The following is a 20,578-nucleotide window of genomic DNA, read 5'->3' as shown; positions in this document are numbered from 1 at the left end:
TATAGGATCTCAACCATATTCCTACTTGAAGTCTGTACTCATTTGCATGACTTATAAGCAGTTCAGTCAAGTAACTGCAGTTACCATGTCTAAAGCTTCAGTCACAAATGTGTTTGTTATTTGAAATCAACCCAGCTTGCTAGTACCTGCTTCCTTTAGGAATTATTCTGTAAGTACTAAATGGGTTTGATCTAGATGAAAGTGGCAAAAATGTACAAAATTCAGTACCTTTTAAACAAGCATTGTTACTATAACTCAAGGAGGACTTGGAGCAATTAAATCATACAGAGAAGGGCAACTCAATCAATTAACTGGACTGAGCAGCTGGCTCATTAGTAGAGCCCAAGTCCTGGGTTCTCCAATTTGAAAGAGTAAGGGTGACCCACTTTTTCCATAAAGGCCACAAAGGCCAGCAGGTAACACGAACAGAGCAGTTATTCATCATGTTCCATGACGGTGTCAGGCATTCACCGAAACTACGAGATCAGCTTAAAACAGACAAATGAAAGTACTCTTGTTTCTTACACACCACGGGAGGGAACTCAAGGAATGTTTTGCCATGAAAGGCTGGGGAGATAAGACAGTATCAGCAGGTTCAGAGAAAGGATTTAAGCATATTCTTGGACACGTGGTCCAAAGACACTAAAGGGAACGGGAACGCATGTATAACATGCTCAGTTTGAGCCTCGTGGATGCTACAAGTGGATGGACAACACGAAAATTCATGTCCCACACTGTAGTTTTAGATTGTATTTGCAATTAACAAGATAGCAAGAATCCTGAAAAGGGAACTGAAATGCTGTCAGTTGCTGAGATTTGATACCCTATGGTAACATAAAGAAATGAAAACCCTCTGCCACTTGCCAAAGAGTGGAGGCCTGGGAAATCTGTTTTCTTTTAAGAAAATGTTACTGGTTGTAGTAAGCGGCTTTCTGCGATATTGCATGACAGGCCTCTTCCGCAATCGCACTGTTTGCAGCAGTTACACTCTGCCAGAAAATTACATTATTTTTATGTAGTCCATCAGAAAAATTTTAGAAATAGACTTCAGAAAACCTGACGCAAACCAGTACACAGAGTAAAAGAAACCAGGAAAACACTCTAGAAATCACAAGCATTTCATCTCTGTAAATACAGGCAACTACTACATCTAGGATTAATGAGAGAGTTCAAAGCTCAAGTGTTTGGTATGGCAGCTGAGAGCCCACATTGCACCACTTGCTCTTTACTTACGTCTTGGCTCAGAGCCATAAAACTCCTCTGCAGTTCTTTAGCAAATTCCAGATTATTTGTCACTTCCTGGTATTTTGACACCGCATCCTTTAAAAACAAAAAGAAAACACAAAAGTAAACCATCATCATAGAACAAAATATGTACTTCCAAGAAACAAATTCCCACATTCCTAGTTCCTAAGTGTAACACAATTCCCCTGAATGGAACTGCAACAATGTTAAGTCGAATTTTTATTGGCCAAAATATTGAAAAGATCTGTGTATGTCTTTAGGGCCTCTAGTTTCTCAGATAAATATGCTAAAGCATATGCATACATATGCTCACATGCATGACACACTATCTTGAAGTTTGGTTTTAGCCAGTTTCTAACAAAAACTGGCAGGCTGGAAGAATCGGGAAGAAAAGTAATCTGGCAACTCAAAACGGCTCAAAAGATAAAGGTTTGAGAATTAATGCATTATTGAGTCAGAGCCAAAATCAAAATGCTATACGGAGCATAATGTTCCCTTCTGCAGATATCTTTATTAGTTGCTGTTTTCTTAAATCTAACATTCGGATTTGCACTAAAGGAATCCAAAGTCCTTAACCCACCTTGCAGTACTGAAAAATTACAGAGATTCAGATAATGGGAAAAAACCCACAAACAGCTGAGACATTTACACTCCTGTGAGAAAATTATGGTACGTTCTTGTTAAGAACCTCTAAGCCAAAGAAAAGGTAAGGCCCTACTTTCCTTGAAAAACAAGGAACATGAACCGTATATGCCTTTTTAAAAAAATATCCAGTTGTAACACAGCCAAGTAAGAAACATACACGTAGACATTAGATGATTTGCAAATTCATCATTCTTGGCTGATTTGTAGAAGCAGAAGACACAAGGGAAACTAACAAATCCTTTCACATTTCTCCAACCAAAAAAGGTTTCATCTTTATGAAGTGTGGTAGTGAGGCTGTTGTCTTCATAAAACTCAAATCATGAGCTTCCCTCCTCAATATGAAATTGCAGTTTCCTTCCCTGCTCAAACTGAATACTTCTCATACTTCTCATGGATTATTTTCAAAATACACCATTAAAAAATAAAAATATACTGATTAGTGATATTTCAGTTAGCACAGAAGAACCAAAGCAAAGCCCAGACAGCTGAAAAGATCACATGGACCAAAGCAAGCAGCTAATTCTTGTAACTGTGAACAGCTGCAATAGTTGCTGGGTACATTTTTTCCTTCACTCTTTTCAGTATCAAAAATCATCAACAAAATATTGTTGATTACAGAGCATCTGGTAATCTCTAAGTATCAATATGCATGTTTGCATCATGCAACTGAATTTAATTTGGTATTTGCTTTATATTAACTACAAGTGAAAAGCTGCTGTTAAGTCAAGCTCTACAATAGCCTACTTTAAGAACAAGCTCCAAACAGCGTACACCCAGTAAGTCCAGCTTATCTACAGCGTCACTGTCCTGGTTTTGACTGAGATAGACTTCACTTGCTTTCTAATAGCTGTGTTTTGGATTTAGTATAAGAACATTGTAACACATTGATGTTTTGGTTATTGCCTGGTAGTCAAGGAATTTTTTTGGCTTCCCATACTCTATATTCTATTACTATTCTTTTCCTTTGCTGTGCTATTAAACTGTTCTCATCTCAACTCACGAGGTTTTTTCTCCCTTTCCGGGTGTCTCTCCAATCCCACCTGGAGGATCAGAGAGTGAGTGAGTGGCTGCGTGGTCCCCGGTGCCACATGGGGTTAAACCACGATGTCACATCTGCTGCACTGACAGCTGTGATATACACATGGATGCAGATTATTTTGAGAACCCTTCAGAACTTGGTCTAAGCTACATCTCTGACTACACTGCACAATATTTACAAGCTACCACCAAGTGACTAAGCTCCTTAGGTTCTCCCTGGGGACATTTTCTGCAACAAAAAGGATGATGTCCACAGAACCACTAAGGTATCATTTAGCTCTTTCAACAGTTCTAGGTTAGAATGTGCAAATTTTCACCACAGCTTATTTACAACCTAACCTCAACAACCATAAACCATTATAACATGCTCCTCCACATATTCTTTCAGTTTCTGACTAACAGAAAAACTGAGATGTTTTGGGCGATAAAAAGCTGAGGCCAAGTCAGAGTTCAGAACAAAGGGAAAGTGGAAGTGAAGTTCATCCCTTCCTTCCCACCAGGATCACAAAGATCACAAAGCAATTTAACACAGATCTGGTTAATATTTCTTTTTCTTTTTTCTTTTTACCAGTTGATCTTGATTCAGACGTTCTCCCTTGTTCATTCGTTCCTGGTAATCATCAAGTTTGCTCTGAAAAGAAAGAAAAATGCTATTATGAGGAGCCAAAAGCAAATAACTGCTTTATTCTACTTGTGCTAAGAAAATTAGGTACTGTAGTATTAGAGTAAACACAAACTGAAACGCATCACACAAGCATGTAACAGTACCCAAGAAAACTTTTCTGGGTTAAAAAAATATAAATATTTTGCCCAAGAGACAAATATTTTCATGTTATTTGGCTACCACAATCCGCCTCCACAACTAGTCTCAATTTCATAGGAAAGAGATATTCTTCCTGATGGGGAGAGCACTCCCAATGCACATTTCTTCAGTTCAAACAACAGAGCTGAACTGGATTCTAAGTCAGAGCTTATTACCACTGTATTGCTACAATAACAAAAACATGACTGTGAAACAAGTCAATGCAATTAAGATTCAGAACTGTACTTCTTTCTACTTGCATCAGTTAAGATAGTTTTAAAGAATTTGAAAGAGTTTTCAATCCTTTGTGCAAGAATGCCCACCAACACAATTCATATTAATAGCTCTAAAATGTTTTTGTTCAGGAGCACTGAGGTTTCTTTTTCATAGAGAGAAAGTGAAAAAAAAATCATTAGGTAATTTTCAGCAGGATCAGTTCTCCAACCTGCTTAAATACACCACCACACAAACCACTGACATTAGGCAAAAGCAGGTAAAACTTATGCACGCCCAAGTGACAAAGAACCTACAGGTTAAACAGAAAGGAAGCAAAGTCTGTAAAAATAACATATCTAACTATTAAGCTCTAAGTTTTCACCATTTCTGTATTACCACATATGACCGTATTTTTTATGATATTTGCCTTGGTCTTACTAAAAGAAATCCATTAAAATGAATCCTTTACAATTATCTTCCCAATCTAGCGTAACAGCACCACAAAAATGAAAGCAAACAGGAACACTTCATTTTCAAATGTAAAGAAAATAATACAACCCTGGTGCAGCCATCACTTCAGAGTTTCTACTTGCCAGAGAGTGACAGGTTTTTTTGGTGGTGGTGGTGGTCTTTGTTTTTTACTATATTTGTTTCAGGACGTTTCAGTTCAATTTTACTGATATTTTTCTAGCTAATTCAACTTCTATGCTCAATCTGAAACCTTTCAGAAAGATCAAAGTCTGTGAAACAGTTTAATAAGAATGTTCCTCTTACAAAGGATTTGATGCCCAGCATCCCTTACAGAAACATACAACCACCGTCAAGAGACTCGGTCCTTTTGATGTCACCTAACGCCAGCACAGGTTATTTCTTTGGAAATCCTACAGGTCAGATTCAACACTTAGCTGCTTCATCCTTCAGTGTATCAGAGACAGTCACGGCCTAGCCAAAGTCAAAGAACTTCCTGATCTCCAAAAATACATTACTAGAAATTTCACACTGGGGACAGACACTGGGGGAGCAGTAGTTGTCAAATGCAGCAGCCATGGTAATATCTATCTATCTATCTATATGTAAATACCCCCGGAAGAGCATCTGGCATATTGAAAACGTGTCACAAAACATTACAAAAGTAAGGTCATTTTGCTGTTCTACATACTCATTTGAGAATAGATGATGATATGGTTGGACAATCACAGAAGTAGTTTTCGTGATCTGAGAGACTGTAGCTGAGCTGTGAAGTCAAACTGCAGAGTAAGGAGCTCAAAACGTTGCAATGCCCCAGGGCAAAGCCAGCCCAGTTCACCAACACCTCTGGTGCTTAAGGGACCTTATATCCTAAGAGAAACGGGCTTTGCAGAAAAAGAAATTTGTGGAAGTTCCTACTTGCTCAAGCCACTTACTCCCATGCTGCAGATCACAATTCCCTTGGTCACACTGATGCAGTTGTTTGTGAGGCTGCAGAGTAAACAGGCTGCTAATGTGAGCCAGTTTAAACAGTGTCGACAAAACTGTATTTAAAAAAAAAACCCTAACAATCTCTGTGATCCAGTTTCAAACACAAAACAATAACAGTAAAACAAACAGGATGGATCATCAAATTCTAGGAGAACACTACTTACATCAACTTTGTTGTAGGAAACATATACTGCAAAATTAAGCTGCAAAACACTCACATACTCCATCTTGGTGGCTAAGGGCACAAGAGACAAAACCACCCTAAATAACTAAAATTGTTTCTGCATAGTTTTTCCATGCAGCCTTACGTCAGCATGGTACCTTCAGATGTATCACATTGCAATAAACTATTCAAACGGTGCATAAGTTTTTCTTAAATGGTCAAATATTCTTAGGTCTAATGTAGATGCTTTGTTAAATTTTATGCAGCAATTCATCCATGAAAAAACAAAGAGCGATCATTCTATTTCTAACCACTAAGAAGAAAAACTACTTCTCTTTTTCTTCCTTAAAAACATCTGTATCTGAAAGGTACAAGTGAAAGAGGGAAGCTCTTTCAGCTGCAATGCAGAGGACAAGCAAATGTGTATTTAGTTGCGTGTTATCACAAAAATTTCAAATGCCAAGTAAGCATTTTTCTGTTTTCCCAAAGACACTGTGAGATCCAAATGCTGCATTACACAAAAATATTAAGGAAGCAAAATGCTTTCTTTTTAATCTGTACTGTCAACAGCAATCTAAGAGCAGCATTAGGGCTGTAAAGTAACTGCAGTAAAATCCCTGCTCACCAATCTACTGCAGTGTCTGCAAGATTTTCTTAATTTTAGCCCCCCTTACACAACTTCGCCCTCGCTCATCATGGATATACATCTTGAAGCATAAAAGTTAGGCCAGCAGAAAAATTTAAAAAAAAAAAAGAAGTGGTAAAGTGAGCCCATAAACTATTAAACAGGTTATGAGTCAGCAGCCCACCATTCTGCGCAAGGCACCGAGCTTCAGCTCTTTTTCTACTGCGATACCTTAAGTATTTTGGAGTTTCCTAGGAGAAAAGCTGTACGTGTAGGCTGCCAGGGTGGGGGGCGCAGGGGGAAGCTGGTGCTGTTCATTGCTTAAATATGCCCTACATTTTAATAGGAATTCAAAATTGAGTTACTTTATTATGGTAACAGATACCTTCCCCTCACACTCAAGTTCTTATAACCTTCAGTGAATTGCCTCAAAAATGTCATCCCTAAGTGGGGAAAAAAAAACACAATTACATGACATTGGCTTCAAAACAATATTGGTTTTTAAAATGCCTGACCACTCGGCTGTGCTGTTACAATCATTTACAGTGCTATGGTATAAACTGGATCACTGGAATGATCTGATTAAAAATAACCCTTAAAAAGGGGGACTAGGAGGAGGAAGGCACTATATTTCATGAGATAATTTCAATAGTGTGTTTTATACCAGTTACAGCAGCACAAGTGCATATGACAAGGTGGGAGAAGGCAACCTCTTCAACCAGCTGAAATAAACATTTTGTAGCACACACTTCACTACAGGCAAAGAAAAGATGGAGGGGACTATTCCAAGCCTGTTTTCTGAGATCTCTCCAAAACTGCATTCTTTTTAACAGCATTTACTTGTTTTACATTTGTAATTTGTTCCCACTCCACCATCATCTCCACACTCATTCAGCAGTTTAACTCGTCAGCAAGGACTGCCCAGAAATTACTGAAAAAGAGTCTTCCCATTTCCTCAGAAAAACAGACAGGAAAGAAAAATCAAAAAGGTAACCCAAACTAACAGGAATGAAGCACGGAAGTTCAGAACTTTTTTAAAAATGCCACAGTTCTCATATTCACTGTCTGAGTACACTTCCTATTACATACACACCTAACACAAGTCCCAAGCAGCTGTTTCAGTCCCGAGTTATAACCAGTAAGATGTAATGAAGCATTAACATCAATACTCCAGAACATGAAACACTTATGGGTCTTCTGTCTAAACTAAATTAAATGTTTGAAATCACACTAGTAAATATTCTTGGTTTTTTCCCAAAGTGTATGAAGTTTGACAGTTTAGGAAAAAATATCTGCATTAGTTTTTCAGTGACATCTCAATTCTGACACTGCAGTCTCATGATCAACTCATCACAAAAGGGGAATTCTCCTGCTCACCACATGTTCCTGGCCCTCCCCACATGCCACCAAGGACAGCTGTGTGGGCAGGTGACAGATCCCAGAGCCCACCACACACACAGTGACAGAGATACAGGAATGGCCAGGGGCAGGACCCACTCCTTCCCAAAGAAACGTGGAACTGGTGGGTACATGCAGTCTTTTAAATTCAAAAGCAATAAAGTGCTTCTTCCATAACATGAACTAATTTAAGCCACAAATGAAACTCCTAAAGAATTTGGTGGCTGCATATACATGTTCTCTTCCCAAACCACCATACAGTATTTCCTATAGAATCAATAAGAATCTACAGCTAAGTTGACTACACTCCAAGATCTGGATTTTGTTCTACACATCATTTATGTTCAAAATTAGTTACTTTTACAACAGCAAGTGAATTCTAGAACATAAATTGAGGTTCCCAATACATTCTGTGTAGCTTTTTCTTCTGAAAGAAAATGAAAGGCATCAACAAAACATTCAAGCAGCATTTGAAAATCTTAACCAGATGATCTCCCACAGCTGTTAGGAGTCATATCTAGTTAACAGAACTTGCTATGAGAAATAATCTCTATGCTACATACAACAGCTAAAACCAAACCAGGACAAGCTGAAACCAGGAAGTACCAAACACCAAATAATTTGACAAATAAACCTGCTTGGTGTTTTAAGAGATGAAGCTTGGTTACCCAAAACTGCTATCGAAAGAGGTTTCAAAGAAAGATCTGCACTTTCAATGCACAGTTTCAAAACAATTTTGCCATTTTTTAGTTTCAATGTCACATTTATTAAATTTGAAACCAAGCCTAAATTATGGTGCAAAAGCACTTAGGAGCGCTGCGATGGACGGGCAACCTGAAGCGGTGCTTCCTGCCATCATTGGCTGCATCTACAAGAACAGAAAACTGACCTCGGCTTTTGCTATGGGTTTGTAACTGTTCCCTACAGGAAATCCCACGTTTTATTGAACCAAGTGAGATCAACTCGAAATACCCATCCAGTAAAAATTCTTGCCCAATGAAGACAGAGGCACTTTTTAAGTATTCATTTTTAAGTATTCATTTTTCAACCCAGTCAGGATTACACTTAATTGGGAATTCAGAGATGGGGTGATAAAGCAACAGCATGTTAAGTTACCAGCTACAGCTGAAATGTGCCATCGTTTTAACTGTATACGCCACATTCAAGTCACGTTAAGTAGTTCAAGCTAACATGCTTCCTTCATGTTTACAGCTGCCCCAAAATAATGTTTGTGATCACCTGCCCATACCTTAAATCATGTGTCAGCAAATGATTTTGTCCCTCTTACAGAACAGTTGGTTTTAAAAACTGTTTTTACACAACTCATGCTTTATTACACAAGTTGAAAGCAAAAATAACTTTGTTTTCTTCGGTTGTCATTGTATCTGGACATGACTTTGATCTACATTCAATCAGCTTAATTTGGAAAGGGTTTTCCCTCTGAAAACAAAAAGCAGAAGGGGCAGGAAGAAGAAGAAAACGCGGGTCTTACTGAAGAATTGTCTCCTAGTGAACCTGGAGAGCCAGCAGGGTTCTAACCTCAGACAACTAACAAAAAACCTAGTGGAGTCCATACAACTTTTAAATTAACTAAGCTTGTCAACATATACTGAACTTGCTCGTCTGAAGGTTTTGTAGAGAAAATACCCCTCCATTAGCCCATCCCATGCACACACAAATACTTAGTCACCGAAGAACAGAAGAAAACAGGACAGCACTTCTATCATTTCCAGATAGAGTTGAAGAGAGAATAGACATTTTCAGGCCATGTTTGCACATACATTTATGAACAGCAGTTCAATTTCTCCTAGTTCAACACAATACTCATGCTTCCAAATAATGAGGTCACTTTGAGGAAGAGAAAAATGAAAGCATAACTAATAAGCTGGTATTTTCAGTTTATACACAAAGGGTCAAAATATTATAGAATGAAGAAATAATATGGTTTAAACTTATGTGCTGTATTTTGATGGTCACATTTTTGTCCTCAGAATTTAGAAGGAAACATGACACCACATAATTTACTACAAAATTTCTAATTTCTTCATAAAGGGTGACCTTTCTCCACGAAAAGCTCCACACACCATTTAAAATCCAAAATGGTGCCCCTTACAGAGCAATTATTTTTCATCCTTCAAAACCATGTGTCTAAGTCGAGTATATTTTTGTATTCATCCTCAAATACAAAGCTCTCACAATCACCTCTACTGTCCTTCACTACCAGCTGCTGACAAGAAAGGATTAAATGTTCAACTAAGCATAAGTTTTCAGGGAGATTTACTGGATTTTCAACCCACTCCTGCCTGTGTAGTATCCAGTACAACTTACGCATGGTTAAATATATATGTATTTATGGTTAAAGATATATATTCTCATCAAAAATAAAGGAAAATGAATTTTATAAAATAAATTTACCAAGTAATAAAAGAAAAAATCCTGAGTGCCCCATGTGTACAGTAAGATTTGTTTTCGGGACCCTAAGCACACAATGCTCTCTTTATTAAGGCATGTTAGTTTAGTAAAGAACTGTCAATTCATCTACCACAGGGGAGGCTCAAGCCTGAAAACTAGTGACACTGCTTTAATACCCAAGAACAATTTATCTCATGACTTTTACAGTGTTTACACGGGAGTCCTACTTCAATACACTTTGAAACTTCTTCAACCCGTTAATATCTAAGAGAAACCTTTGAACTTTAATTCATCAGTGTGAGGGCACATCTGGCTCAAGATCCAGCCTTTGCCTTTTCTTTTTTAAGCCCACACTGGCTAGCAATGAGTACTCCAAAGAGATACTTCAATTTTAATGGAAAATCATTCAATACAACCCACTTCCAGAAAGAAAAAAGACACTTTGTCCCCTGTATTCACTTCCTATGACATCATAGTTACAAAAAGTCTGCAGCCACAGACAGACAAAAGGCCCACCAAAACCAAAGGTCTTCATGAGACCACCAATTTTCACTCTCTTCTGCCAGAATAACTGTCTCCCACACATCCTCTGAAACTAATGTACTGTTGAAGTTTACTGAAGTTCAAACAGAATGGCAGGGCTAAGCCAAGTGTGAATTAGGGGTAAATTGTTTATTTTAAAAATAAAAATGCTACTAGAAAGGAAAGTTGTTGCGCACACCAGTAAGTGTGCTTATCTTCTTCATTACAAGCACAGAACATATCAGAAGAATGTTCACCTGCTAATTTTAGGTTTTATACATTTTGAACATCCTAGACAAATATTTTTGAGTATTTTTGTGTATGTTAGATACAACAATGATTTCAAACCATTTTATTTTATTGAAACAACTAGAGATGTACAGAAAGATCTGCACTTTCTCAAGCTGAGTACCAGTGTTCCTGAGTGCGCACATGCATATGTATTAACAACAAGTTTAAGACAGATATCTTGTCCTCTCTATGCACAGACAGGGATCAAGGAAAGATCCTCTGATTCTAAAACTTATCAAACGAGCTCCTGGCTTGCTGCTTTCTGCAGTTTCGTTTTCAAGAAATAGGAAAATTCAATGACCATTTAAAGTGGGACACTACACTGTGCACACATTTACAGATAAAGCACAGCGTGTTTTATTTGCAACTCACCTGTACAGATTAACCTTCTGCTAATATTTCCGCCTTCTACAAATACGGAATACTTTGGCTACTAGGAACTAAAGTGCTAGTTAAATATAAGCAAACAGTAATTGTGTCTGTTTACTTCTAAGAGCAAAAATACATGTAAGGCTAAAATGCAGACATAAAATTACTTTTTAGCATTCCTTAATTTTAGTTTAGTAATCGAGCATTTCGAAGCAAGTCTTTAGGCTACATGTGCTTTAGTATTTTTCTGATGGACACCCTACGCCCTGTAGCTTGGAAAGCCCTGTGAGGCTCATTTAATCCAGCGACACCAAGTACTGAGTAGGTGCCACATAAACCGTAAGTAACCACAACACCCTTTCTTTTCTGTCACAACTCGAACTGTCTGAGGATCACGGATTTAGTAGCTGCTATTTCTAAAAATAACTCCTTAAAGGCCGCTTCCAGCTGACCTAAGACTCCCAAACGGCTGAGCTTAAGGCGATGAAAAATGAGAGATGAAAAAAAAACCAACACAGAAGCAAGGGGAGGGTGGGGTGGCCGGCGGCCCCCGGCTTTGTGCAGCTGCTGGCACAATGCGGTTCCACGGGGAGGCTGGGGCGGCCTCCGCCGCCATGTTAGCGCCGCTTCCATGTGCCCGGACTCGGGGGGAGCGGGTCGAGCCGCAGCCCCGCCGGGGCGGGGAGGGGACAGACCCCGCGGCCGGAGAGAAGCGGAGTGGGGAGCGTTGGGGGAGAAGGGAAATGGGGGGCTGCTCGCAGGGCCGGGCTGGGGAAGGCCCCAGCGAGGGGAACAAAAGGCGGAAGAAGCCGCGCCGGGCGGGGGGCTCGATGGGAGTGGGGGGGGCGGCAGCCGCGGGCCCGCCGGGCGCTGGCGCACGGGGACCGCCCGGAGGGCTCCCGGGAGAGGTCGGCCGGGGGAAGGGGACCCCCCGAAAAGAGAAAGGGAAAGGCGCTCGACCTTCTGGAAGCTTCCAGCGGGCGGCCCCTGGGGGCGACGCCGGGAACAACCCGCAGGCCGGCTCGGCCGGTGGGGCACGGCTGAGGAGAGCGGCCTGCGGCACAAGGGAGAGGGGGGAAATAGGATGGGAGCGCCCAGCGTTCCCTCAGCTCTCCCGGGGTGAGGGGACCGGCGACCGAGGGCCCTGCGCCCACCCCCGGCGACCCCCTCAGCCCGCCGGCCGAGCAGGACGGGGAAAGTACCTTTTTCTTCTCCAGGTTGCGCAGCTTTTTGTCGATCACTCCCAGGATCTGCTTCATGGCCTCGGTTTGCACCGAGGTGATGCTGCCGCCCGATGACTGCGGGGGGGCGGCGGCCGCCGCTGCTGCCGGGGCGGCCTCCCCGCCCGGGCCCGCCTTCCCGCTGCTGTTCGCCATAGTGCTGTTGGTAGCCGAGGGCATCTCTGTGTGAAGGAGAGAGCGAGAGAGAGAACGCGCGCGCGTCACGGGGGAACGGGCCGCCGGAGGGGACACGCGGGAGGGCGGGCGCGCACACGCGGCCACTTCCCCACGCCCAGGGCGCGCGCGCGCGTTCGCCGCACCTGCCGGCGCGCGCTCTCCCTCACCCACCCACCCGCGGAATGGACTGGGGGGGGGGGGGAATGTCACGTGACCGCGCAACCTCGCGCCGCTCAACGGCCGCTCGCCGAAGCCCCAACGGTCATTTCCCTGAGATCGACCCGCTTTCCCCTTCCCCTCCCGCCGGTGACCGGAGGGGCCTCGCCGCCCTCCTCACCGTCCGCGTGAGTGGCCCGGGGGAAGGGGGGGACTCAGTGCGCTGCGCTCTCGCTCTAGGAATGGCCGCCTCAGCCGACTCCGGCCGCGCTGCTCCTGCTACCGCTGCACCGCGCTACTGGGGGAGAGAGCGGGGGCGCGCACGGCGGCGCGTAAGGCGAGGCGCCGCGGGAGCGAGCGGCGCGGGGTCCTCGCCGCTCGGGGCCGCCCGCGGAGAACGCCTGAGCCCGCCGGCCCTGCCCAAGCGGAGGAGGCGCTTCCCGCAGCGGCGCCGTCGTTCGGCTCGCCTCCAGTGGGTCTTTCAGGCGCGCGGCGGGCGCCTCAGCGCCAGACACAATAGGCAGGCGGAGCAGCCGGGCCCAGCGCCCCGCCCGCCGGGGGCGTCCGTCCCCGCCGGGCCCGGAGCTCCGCACCAGAGCCGCATCCCTGTGGGGAGAGGGGACAGACCCCCTGCACCCCAGGTTGGCTCTGGTCCTGTGAGACGGCGGCGGCGTTGATCTGGTTCTGGCCGCCCTTGTGGAGCAGGCGCTGGGCCCCGCGGAGGCGCTGGCTCTGAGGCGGCCGCGGGGTCTCCTCACAGCCGAGCCCCTCGCGTCGTTCCCGCCTTCCTGGGAGCGAGTCCTTCCCGCCATAAGCGTGGCTCCAAAAAGCGTTTTCTGCCTATTCGTGCCTTTAGGGCACGTCCCGAAAGCTGTGGGAGGTGTTCCGGAGGGTGGTTGTGCCGCAGGTGTAATTGGGCCTTAATAACTGCGTTTCAGTCAGGGGAAAGTTGCCTCATTTCTGCTGGGGTTTGCGGTGGAGTGACCTGCATCTCCCTCCAAATATAATCCCTGAATGCTACGTAACATTTTAGTTTTACATGTTTGCAATGAGGGTAGTGAGAGCCTGGCCCAGGTCACCCAGTGAAGTGGTAGATGAACCATCCCTGGAGACATCCCAGGCCAGGCTGGACGGGGCTCTGAGCAACCTGAGCTGGTGAAGATGTCCCTGTCATGGCAGGGGGGGCACTGGGGGAGCTGGGAATGTCCCTATGCCTTTTCAGAGAGGTACAGCTTGAAAATGAGATGCCCCAGCCTTCAGTGGGCAAGGCGTCTAACATTGGAAAGGTTTCAGTGTTTGTCTTTCTGGAATTAGTGGATGGAAGGTTCTGGGAATTTAAGGCCCTGAAAATGCGATTCCCAGTAATTGCCAATTTGAGGTGGGATTTTTGATTGTAATACCAGCTTAATATTACATTTTTACATTGTTTTTTAAAGCTGATTTTTTCGTTCGTCTGTTTAATTGTGGATCCACACAATCCGTTACGTTAACACAAGAAAGTGCTGGGTTTTGAACGACCGAGCCAACCTAATGGTTCTCCACCACCAAGAGACCTCTCATGCCTTTCCTCACCAAACCCCCGCAAATAATCACAGAGCCCTTGTTTCCATCGTGGTTCTTGCTTCCCAGGAATTCCATAGCAAGAAACTGCGTTCTTCAGCCTCACCCTGTAGCAAATTCTGAGTGGTCAGATGTTTTATTTCATTCCATCTGTAAATATTGCATCTTATGCTCCTACTTTTTGTGTACACCTACATTTCCTGTAGCAGCTCAATGCTCTGTCATTTTATATTGAATTATTTGCTTTCCCAATCACCTCTTTTTGTGTAACAGGTTATAAGACAACTGTAATAAATCACCCAACCCAATTATTTTGGTTCAAGAAATGAGATATAAAATAAAGATCTTCAAATGTTAGAAGTCTGTTTCTGTTCACCAAGAATATTTTGTTAATACCATTATGCTTACAACATTTAATTTTTACTCATTTACTTCTCCAAGCCCTTTACACAGTGGTTGAAATGACCTTTTTTCCCAACCCAAATGCAGTTTCTTTGTGAACACACTGAGGCTTTTTGACCACAAAATATAATGCTTTAAAATAATATAGAATTCTTTCATCCATCCCTATTAATTTCTCCTTTTTCATACATTGTCATTGCAATTCTGCATGAATTCTGGGCACTCAACAGCTCAGGCAAGTTTTTCAGCCAAGTCATAGGATCCTAATGTAGTTTGTACTCAAAACCTGTATTGCTGAAGAGCTAAAAAAATCTGCAATCAAAGAAAAGTCAGAGCTGATGGGAGAATTGATGACAATAAATTAAGAATACATGTTGAACTAGAATAAAGCCCCCATCATGTCCACCAACATGAGATATCTATTCTTGATGGAAAAGCATAACACCAAATAGAGAATGGTTTCAAAAACAATTAAAATACTGCTCCTGAGAACAGTTATTACATGAGCACTGATTATGTGGCAATTACTGCATCAAAGCTCTTTGTAATTCCACTGGATGCAGTTTTGGTGAGTCAAAGAGGGAACCAAGACTATGGCTGAGTTTACATGCTAAAGCATAAGTGACTATAAGCAACATTAAGTACTTATCTTACACAGGGACTGCAGAAGGAGGAATTTCTCATTATACTAAAACAAAACTCTCACACGAACAAGCTGTACTGCACAGTCAAACTTAACTCTTAACATCTCTTGGTACTTAAAGTGTTTATAATTTTAGGCAGGTCACGCTGTCATATATTCATCTACCTCTTTCATATCATTCCTCAAAAAATAAAAGGACCATAAATTTGTCATAATTCCATGCCAATAATATTGATCGTCTGTACCTGACAGAGAAAACCCTGTGTAAGAATTCCCCACTGCCAAAGAAGAGTTGAGACCTCATCCTCTTTAATTAAAGGAGTGTTGAACCCCTTCTGATACATGATTAAGGTTTATCTTGGCAACTCCTACCATGCCAAACTGGTAATTAGCATGTGGGTCTCAACGTCTACATTTCCTAGAGATAAATACCCCCTCACCTCATGAGGGATGATCTCCCTGTAAATCCGGATTCGTGCCTCTTCGCCTTTGAGATCTTTGATGTTAGCGAGCTGGTTGGAATCACACTTGGGCATAATTACGGTGCAGATCAAATATTTGTATTTGTAGGGAGCCGGGTTTGTATTTTGTGTTTGTGAGCTGTGGAAATGGAAAGCAGCTCCGGAGCCGCTGGCTTTGGAGTCACGCTTGAACTAGAGAAAGGGAAGAGAGGAGAGGAAGTCCCTGCTGGAAAAGCATGTGGAGCACTTCCACAAACACAGACTTCTAGACCACAAAATTGCTCAAGATGGGAAGGGGAAGGGGAAGGGGAAAGGAAAGGGGAAGGGGAAGGGGAAGGGGAAGGGGAAGGGAAGGGAAGGGAAGGGAAGGGAAGGGAAGGGAAGGGAAGGGAAGGGAAGGGAAAGGAAAAGAAAAAGGAAAAGGAAAAGGAAAAGGAAAAGGAAAAGGGAAAGGGAAAGGTGGAGGGAGGTAATTGCTTTTCACCAGTGTCCTGAGAGCTACTTCTAAGCGAGACTGAGGTCTCATGTGAGTTCCTTATGAGGTCTGAGGACAGGCCGTGTCTCCCTGCAGCTCTGCCTTGTTCTGGCCATTCCTAGGCAGGCAATCAAAGGATTAAAGGAGATAAAAGGAGACGTGTTCCTCTCAGCCTGTGTCCTTCCATCTCCTTGTTACCCACTTTTCCAAAACATCAAGCAGTCCTACATCTAGTCAGCTTTCCCACTCTGTTGCAATCCTTTCTGCCTCCCCACAGCAGCAACTGACCCACGGTGTGTAGTGTTCTCTCCTTAAATGCCATATTTAGTCCCTGTTCATACTCAGAATTACTCTGAATAATATAAGGAAAATAATACAATAACTTCTATTTATTCTCTGTTGGCTTATAGTTCAGTAAGATCCATAAGGCTAAAAGGAAAATTCACTTTATCACAGATCTATTCATCAATCATTTTCCTGACTAATCACATTGACAGTCAGAACAGGGATAGATTTCACTTAATTTAGAAAGACCGAGTATACAGCTCAGTTTTGAAGTGGCTGGATCAACGTGTTGCTTTCATTTCCCAGCTGAAAAACTCTTTATTACGAGCTTTCGAATGGCAAAGTCTCTCCCAATGTGCTGATGTGCAGATCCCAGCGCACTGGGATGAGAAGACATCTCTTTGCAGTCTGGCTCTTGTGTACTTGTTCATACCGACCTGCTTATCTCAGGCTTTATCATATCATTTACATTTCTTATCCTAATGTCTGTTTTCCAGTACAGCATAGTCAGAAAGGAACAGGAAAGACTTAAAATCTCTTACACAAAATATTCAGATGTGGAAATTAAAAGTGTGCTTAGTAAGCATGACTAAAAGAACTGGGAGCTGCCATAAACAACACTATTTGAAACTTAACCAAGGACAGATACAAGTTGTACATAACGATTCCACTGTACAATCACTAAATCCTCTCAATGTAACCACGAAGTAAAAGAAAATCACTGGCTGGTTTATGATTGTTTTAATATCGCGGGTTGATAATTCTCACACTGTAAGTCAGTATTTCAGGTTCAGCTGTTTTGAGGAAGACTGAGCACAGATCTTAGGCTAAAGGTTTATCTGAAGAGAAAGCAGTGGTGCTATTAAACAAATATTTCCAAATATGTTGGTGTTACAGTTACCTGCCAAAGGCGTGCTGTCTTCAGGAATGTGGCCCCTTCCTGGCTTCTCAAAACTCCAGAATATATACACAAATCTGTTCCTCAAAGCCATATGCATCCCAGGGAAGCTGGACAATTCCACTGTGGAATTGTAAATGCTTCTGCTCCAAAAAAAACCCAAACAAAAATAGACCAACCAACCAACCAAACCAACAAAAAAACCCAACCAAATCAAACAAAAAAGAAAAACCAAACCAAAGCCTCGAGCCATAAAAATCACATAAAAATGGGTAAAGAGGACCCGGTATGTTCCAGTATTTAAAGGGTGGCTCCAAAGCAGATGGAGACTCCCTTTTACAAGGAGTCGTGTAGAAAAGACAAGGGGCCATGGGTACAAGTTACTCCTGGGGAGATTCCGACTGGACACAAGGGGGATTTTTTTCACAATGAGAACAATGAGAAATTGGAATAATCTCCCCGGAGAAGTGGTGGATTCCCCAGCATCGGACACTTTCACGATCCCGTTGGACAGGGTGCAGAACCGTCTTGTGTAGACTGTGCTTTTGCCAAGAAAGGTTGGACCAGATGATGCTTGTGGTCCCTTCCAACCTGATATTCTGTGATTCTGCGACCCTTCAAGTCCAAACTCTTCAAATCCACCAGCCAGTTCTACTCCCCAGCAATAAATGGGTTCTAAAGACCTTTGAAGAGCATGAGAGGTCTTCACCAGGCAGATATTTGAAGCATGAACACCCAGGTTACAACTCTGCCATAGCTGAGGAAAACAGAAATTAGGGAAGAGCTTTCCCTAAGGAGACTCAGTTTGTCTGAGGACCAACACAAGATTTAATGTTTTAAAAAAATATTTATTTTGATTCACTGACCTATTGCAGTAATAACATGTTACACTCTGAGAATTGCAATGACAGAACAATTATCTACTTAGAAAGTAAAATTAATTACATCATGTTTTAATCACTTAACAACCAAGAAATGGTCATTGGGATGAAGGCTGGGAAATGTCACGAAGAATTATCAGGGAGTGCGGTTTGCTGGTTAACAGAACATTTTCCTCGCAAACATGAAGTTCGGAAGCGGGTTTACATCAGGTCCCCACAAAGTGCGTTATGTTTGGTGTCACCAGGTCTAGAACAGATGCTGTTTGGGGACAGGAGCCCTTGTTGAACCCCAGGAGCTGAGACCTGCGGTTGGCAGCAGGAGGTAGGACTAGAGAGGGAGAAAACCCTGGTCCAACAGCAAGCTGGATGAAGCTGGTAGTGGAAATGAGACTAGAGAAAGAGGAGCACTGAATTCCAGTTATTTTCCCAGGAATTCACCAAAAGCTGATGTAATTTAGACCAACTCAAGGCATGTTTGGTGCTGTGGCAGGAGGTGGTTTGATCCAGATCTCAAGAGCCTGCGAAGATGCCATTATCTGGTAGATTATGGATCACACCGCAATGAATCTAAATCTGCCCAACATGTGATTTGGGATAAATATTGGGGATACACTGCTTACCAAGGGCCTTATATGACCCAGGAATTTTGTGTAGGATTGTTAGTGGGGTGACTTTCCAGGTTGCTTCAGACTGCTTGAAAAGCAGTCTGATGTTTAATCTGACGATGATGAAGATAGTAACTGTGATCAGAAAGGCAGACAAACAGCAAGACAGTCTTTAAATAGAGCAGACAGAAAAAAGAAAACATTCAAACAGCGTGTGTCTGTGGAGCTGTGTGTTTGTTTTTGCAAGGCAGGTTGCAATTAACATTTGAAAAAGTATGTAAATAATGTTTCATGCAAATATTCCCTTGGACACAGGCTGGCAATCTATTAATTATTCAAAACCAAGACAAGCGTTTTGTCATTACCGTCTGTGGCCTGTTCTTTGCTTTAATCCGTCCTTTGGTCCTGGAGCTGCCACATTTCCATAACTGGGTCACCCAGTTCTTTCGCAACTTCGCTTTCTGCTGTAAAATGAAAAATTAGCATTTTCTGTGACATACATTCAGGGCTTCTATGAGGAGCTTGAATAGCTTGAATAGCTCCTCGAGAAAGCAAGGAATACTGACATTTGCGGGAAAATGTGAAGGAAGGAATTAATTCCTATTTGTGGATAAGGTGAATTTCCAGTGACCACTGACTTTGCCAACGCAGTCTGGGCTGAAAATTGTTAGTTGGCCAAAGGAAAATGAAAATGTTACTTGGTGCACAGGTGCGATATTAGACTTCTTGTTTGTACTTCGTGTAGTGAAAAACACTATTCTAGTGCCTAAGAATAAATTATAATAAAATATTATAATAATTATAGGCGTAATTAAAAAATCTTTTTAGCTCGGGGGTGGCATGAGTCATTGCGAGTGATTTATCGGGTTGAAAAGGTGGGGACATTGGAAATATTTGCGATTGTAACCACTAGAGAGCGTTCAAGAGCTGCTTTAAAAATCCAGCTGTACCTCCTCCCTTGAGCTCTGAGGTGCATGGGACAGTCCCCGCACATCCGAGTCGATCCCTAAGGAAAAATCATCTTGGAAGTGTTCGTCCTGAAAGGTGCATTTTTAGTTTAGTTTTATTAAGACATGATATGCATTGAACATGCTGAGGATGAGTAAGCAATTCCATTTTATTAACTCAATAGAGACAAAATTTGCTCATAATTTGTGACCACAAATGCTGCACATTGTCCTCCCACTTTAAAAGTGCAGTTTCCAAAACCGGTTTTATTAAAGAAGCCAAATATTTCTCGTTAGCAAAGGCAGTAAAGAGCTCTGAACCACAACCTGCATGTTAAGGAGGGATCTCTTCCTCCCTGTACAAATACATTGGGTGGCCTTTGGGAGGTTTATGCTCTTTGTCATATAAAACCTCACCTTTCCTGGCCCCAAACATCAGTTTCCAATGTTTTTCCAGTCCTCACTGCCCACTCAGACCAGCGGCTTTATAGGAATACAAATACATGTTAGCGTTTGGTGTCCCGTGACACTATTTATTCCTCAACAATGACAAAGAATGACATAAGCACTAAATCCAAACAAATTTCCATTGGTTCACTTGAAACCCCAGGTTTGACCAGAGAAGGGAGAGTTTCCAAGTCAGGACAGAAGAGAGAATGGGAATTCTATCATCTGATAGAACGG

The 20,578-nt window shown here is 42.5% G+C and overlaps 1 protein-coding gene across 2 annotated transcripts in view; it reads right to left on the bottom strand.

The window, feature by feature from the left end:
* CAPRIN1 (cell cycle associated protein 1) overlaps positions 1-13,121 on the bottom strand; it is a 30,183-nt gene extending 17,062 nt beyond the window's left edge. For both annotated transcript variants that reach the window (XM_065065571.1, XM_065065572.1), the window contains exons 1-4: positions 12,919-13,121; positions 12,387-12,586; positions 3,497-3,559; positions 1,234-1,320 (exon numbers count right to left, since the gene is read on the bottom strand). In XM_065065571.1, coding sequence (XP_064921643.1) covers positions 1,234-1,320; positions 3,497-3,559; positions 12,387-12,584 — 348 coding nt within the window. In that variant the 5' untranslated portion in view covers positions 12,585-12,586; positions 12,919-13,121. The remainder of the gene's footprint in view (positions 1-1,233; positions 1,321-3,496; positions 3,560-12,386; positions 12,587-12,918) is intronic.
* Between the last annotated feature and the right edge of the window lie 7,457 nt (positions 13,122-20,578).

Source organism: Columba livia, chromosome 5 (assembly GCF_036013475.1).
Source record: "Columba livia isolate bColLiv1 breed racing homer chromosome 5, bColLiv1.pat.W.v2, whole genome shotgun sequence".
Classification (NCBI taxonomy): domain Eukaryota; kingdom Metazoa; phylum Chordata; class Aves; order Columbiformes; family Columbidae; genus Columba; species Columba livia.
Note: the sequence above shows the minus strand (reverse complement) of the source record. Positions and strands in the feature narration are given on the sequence as shown.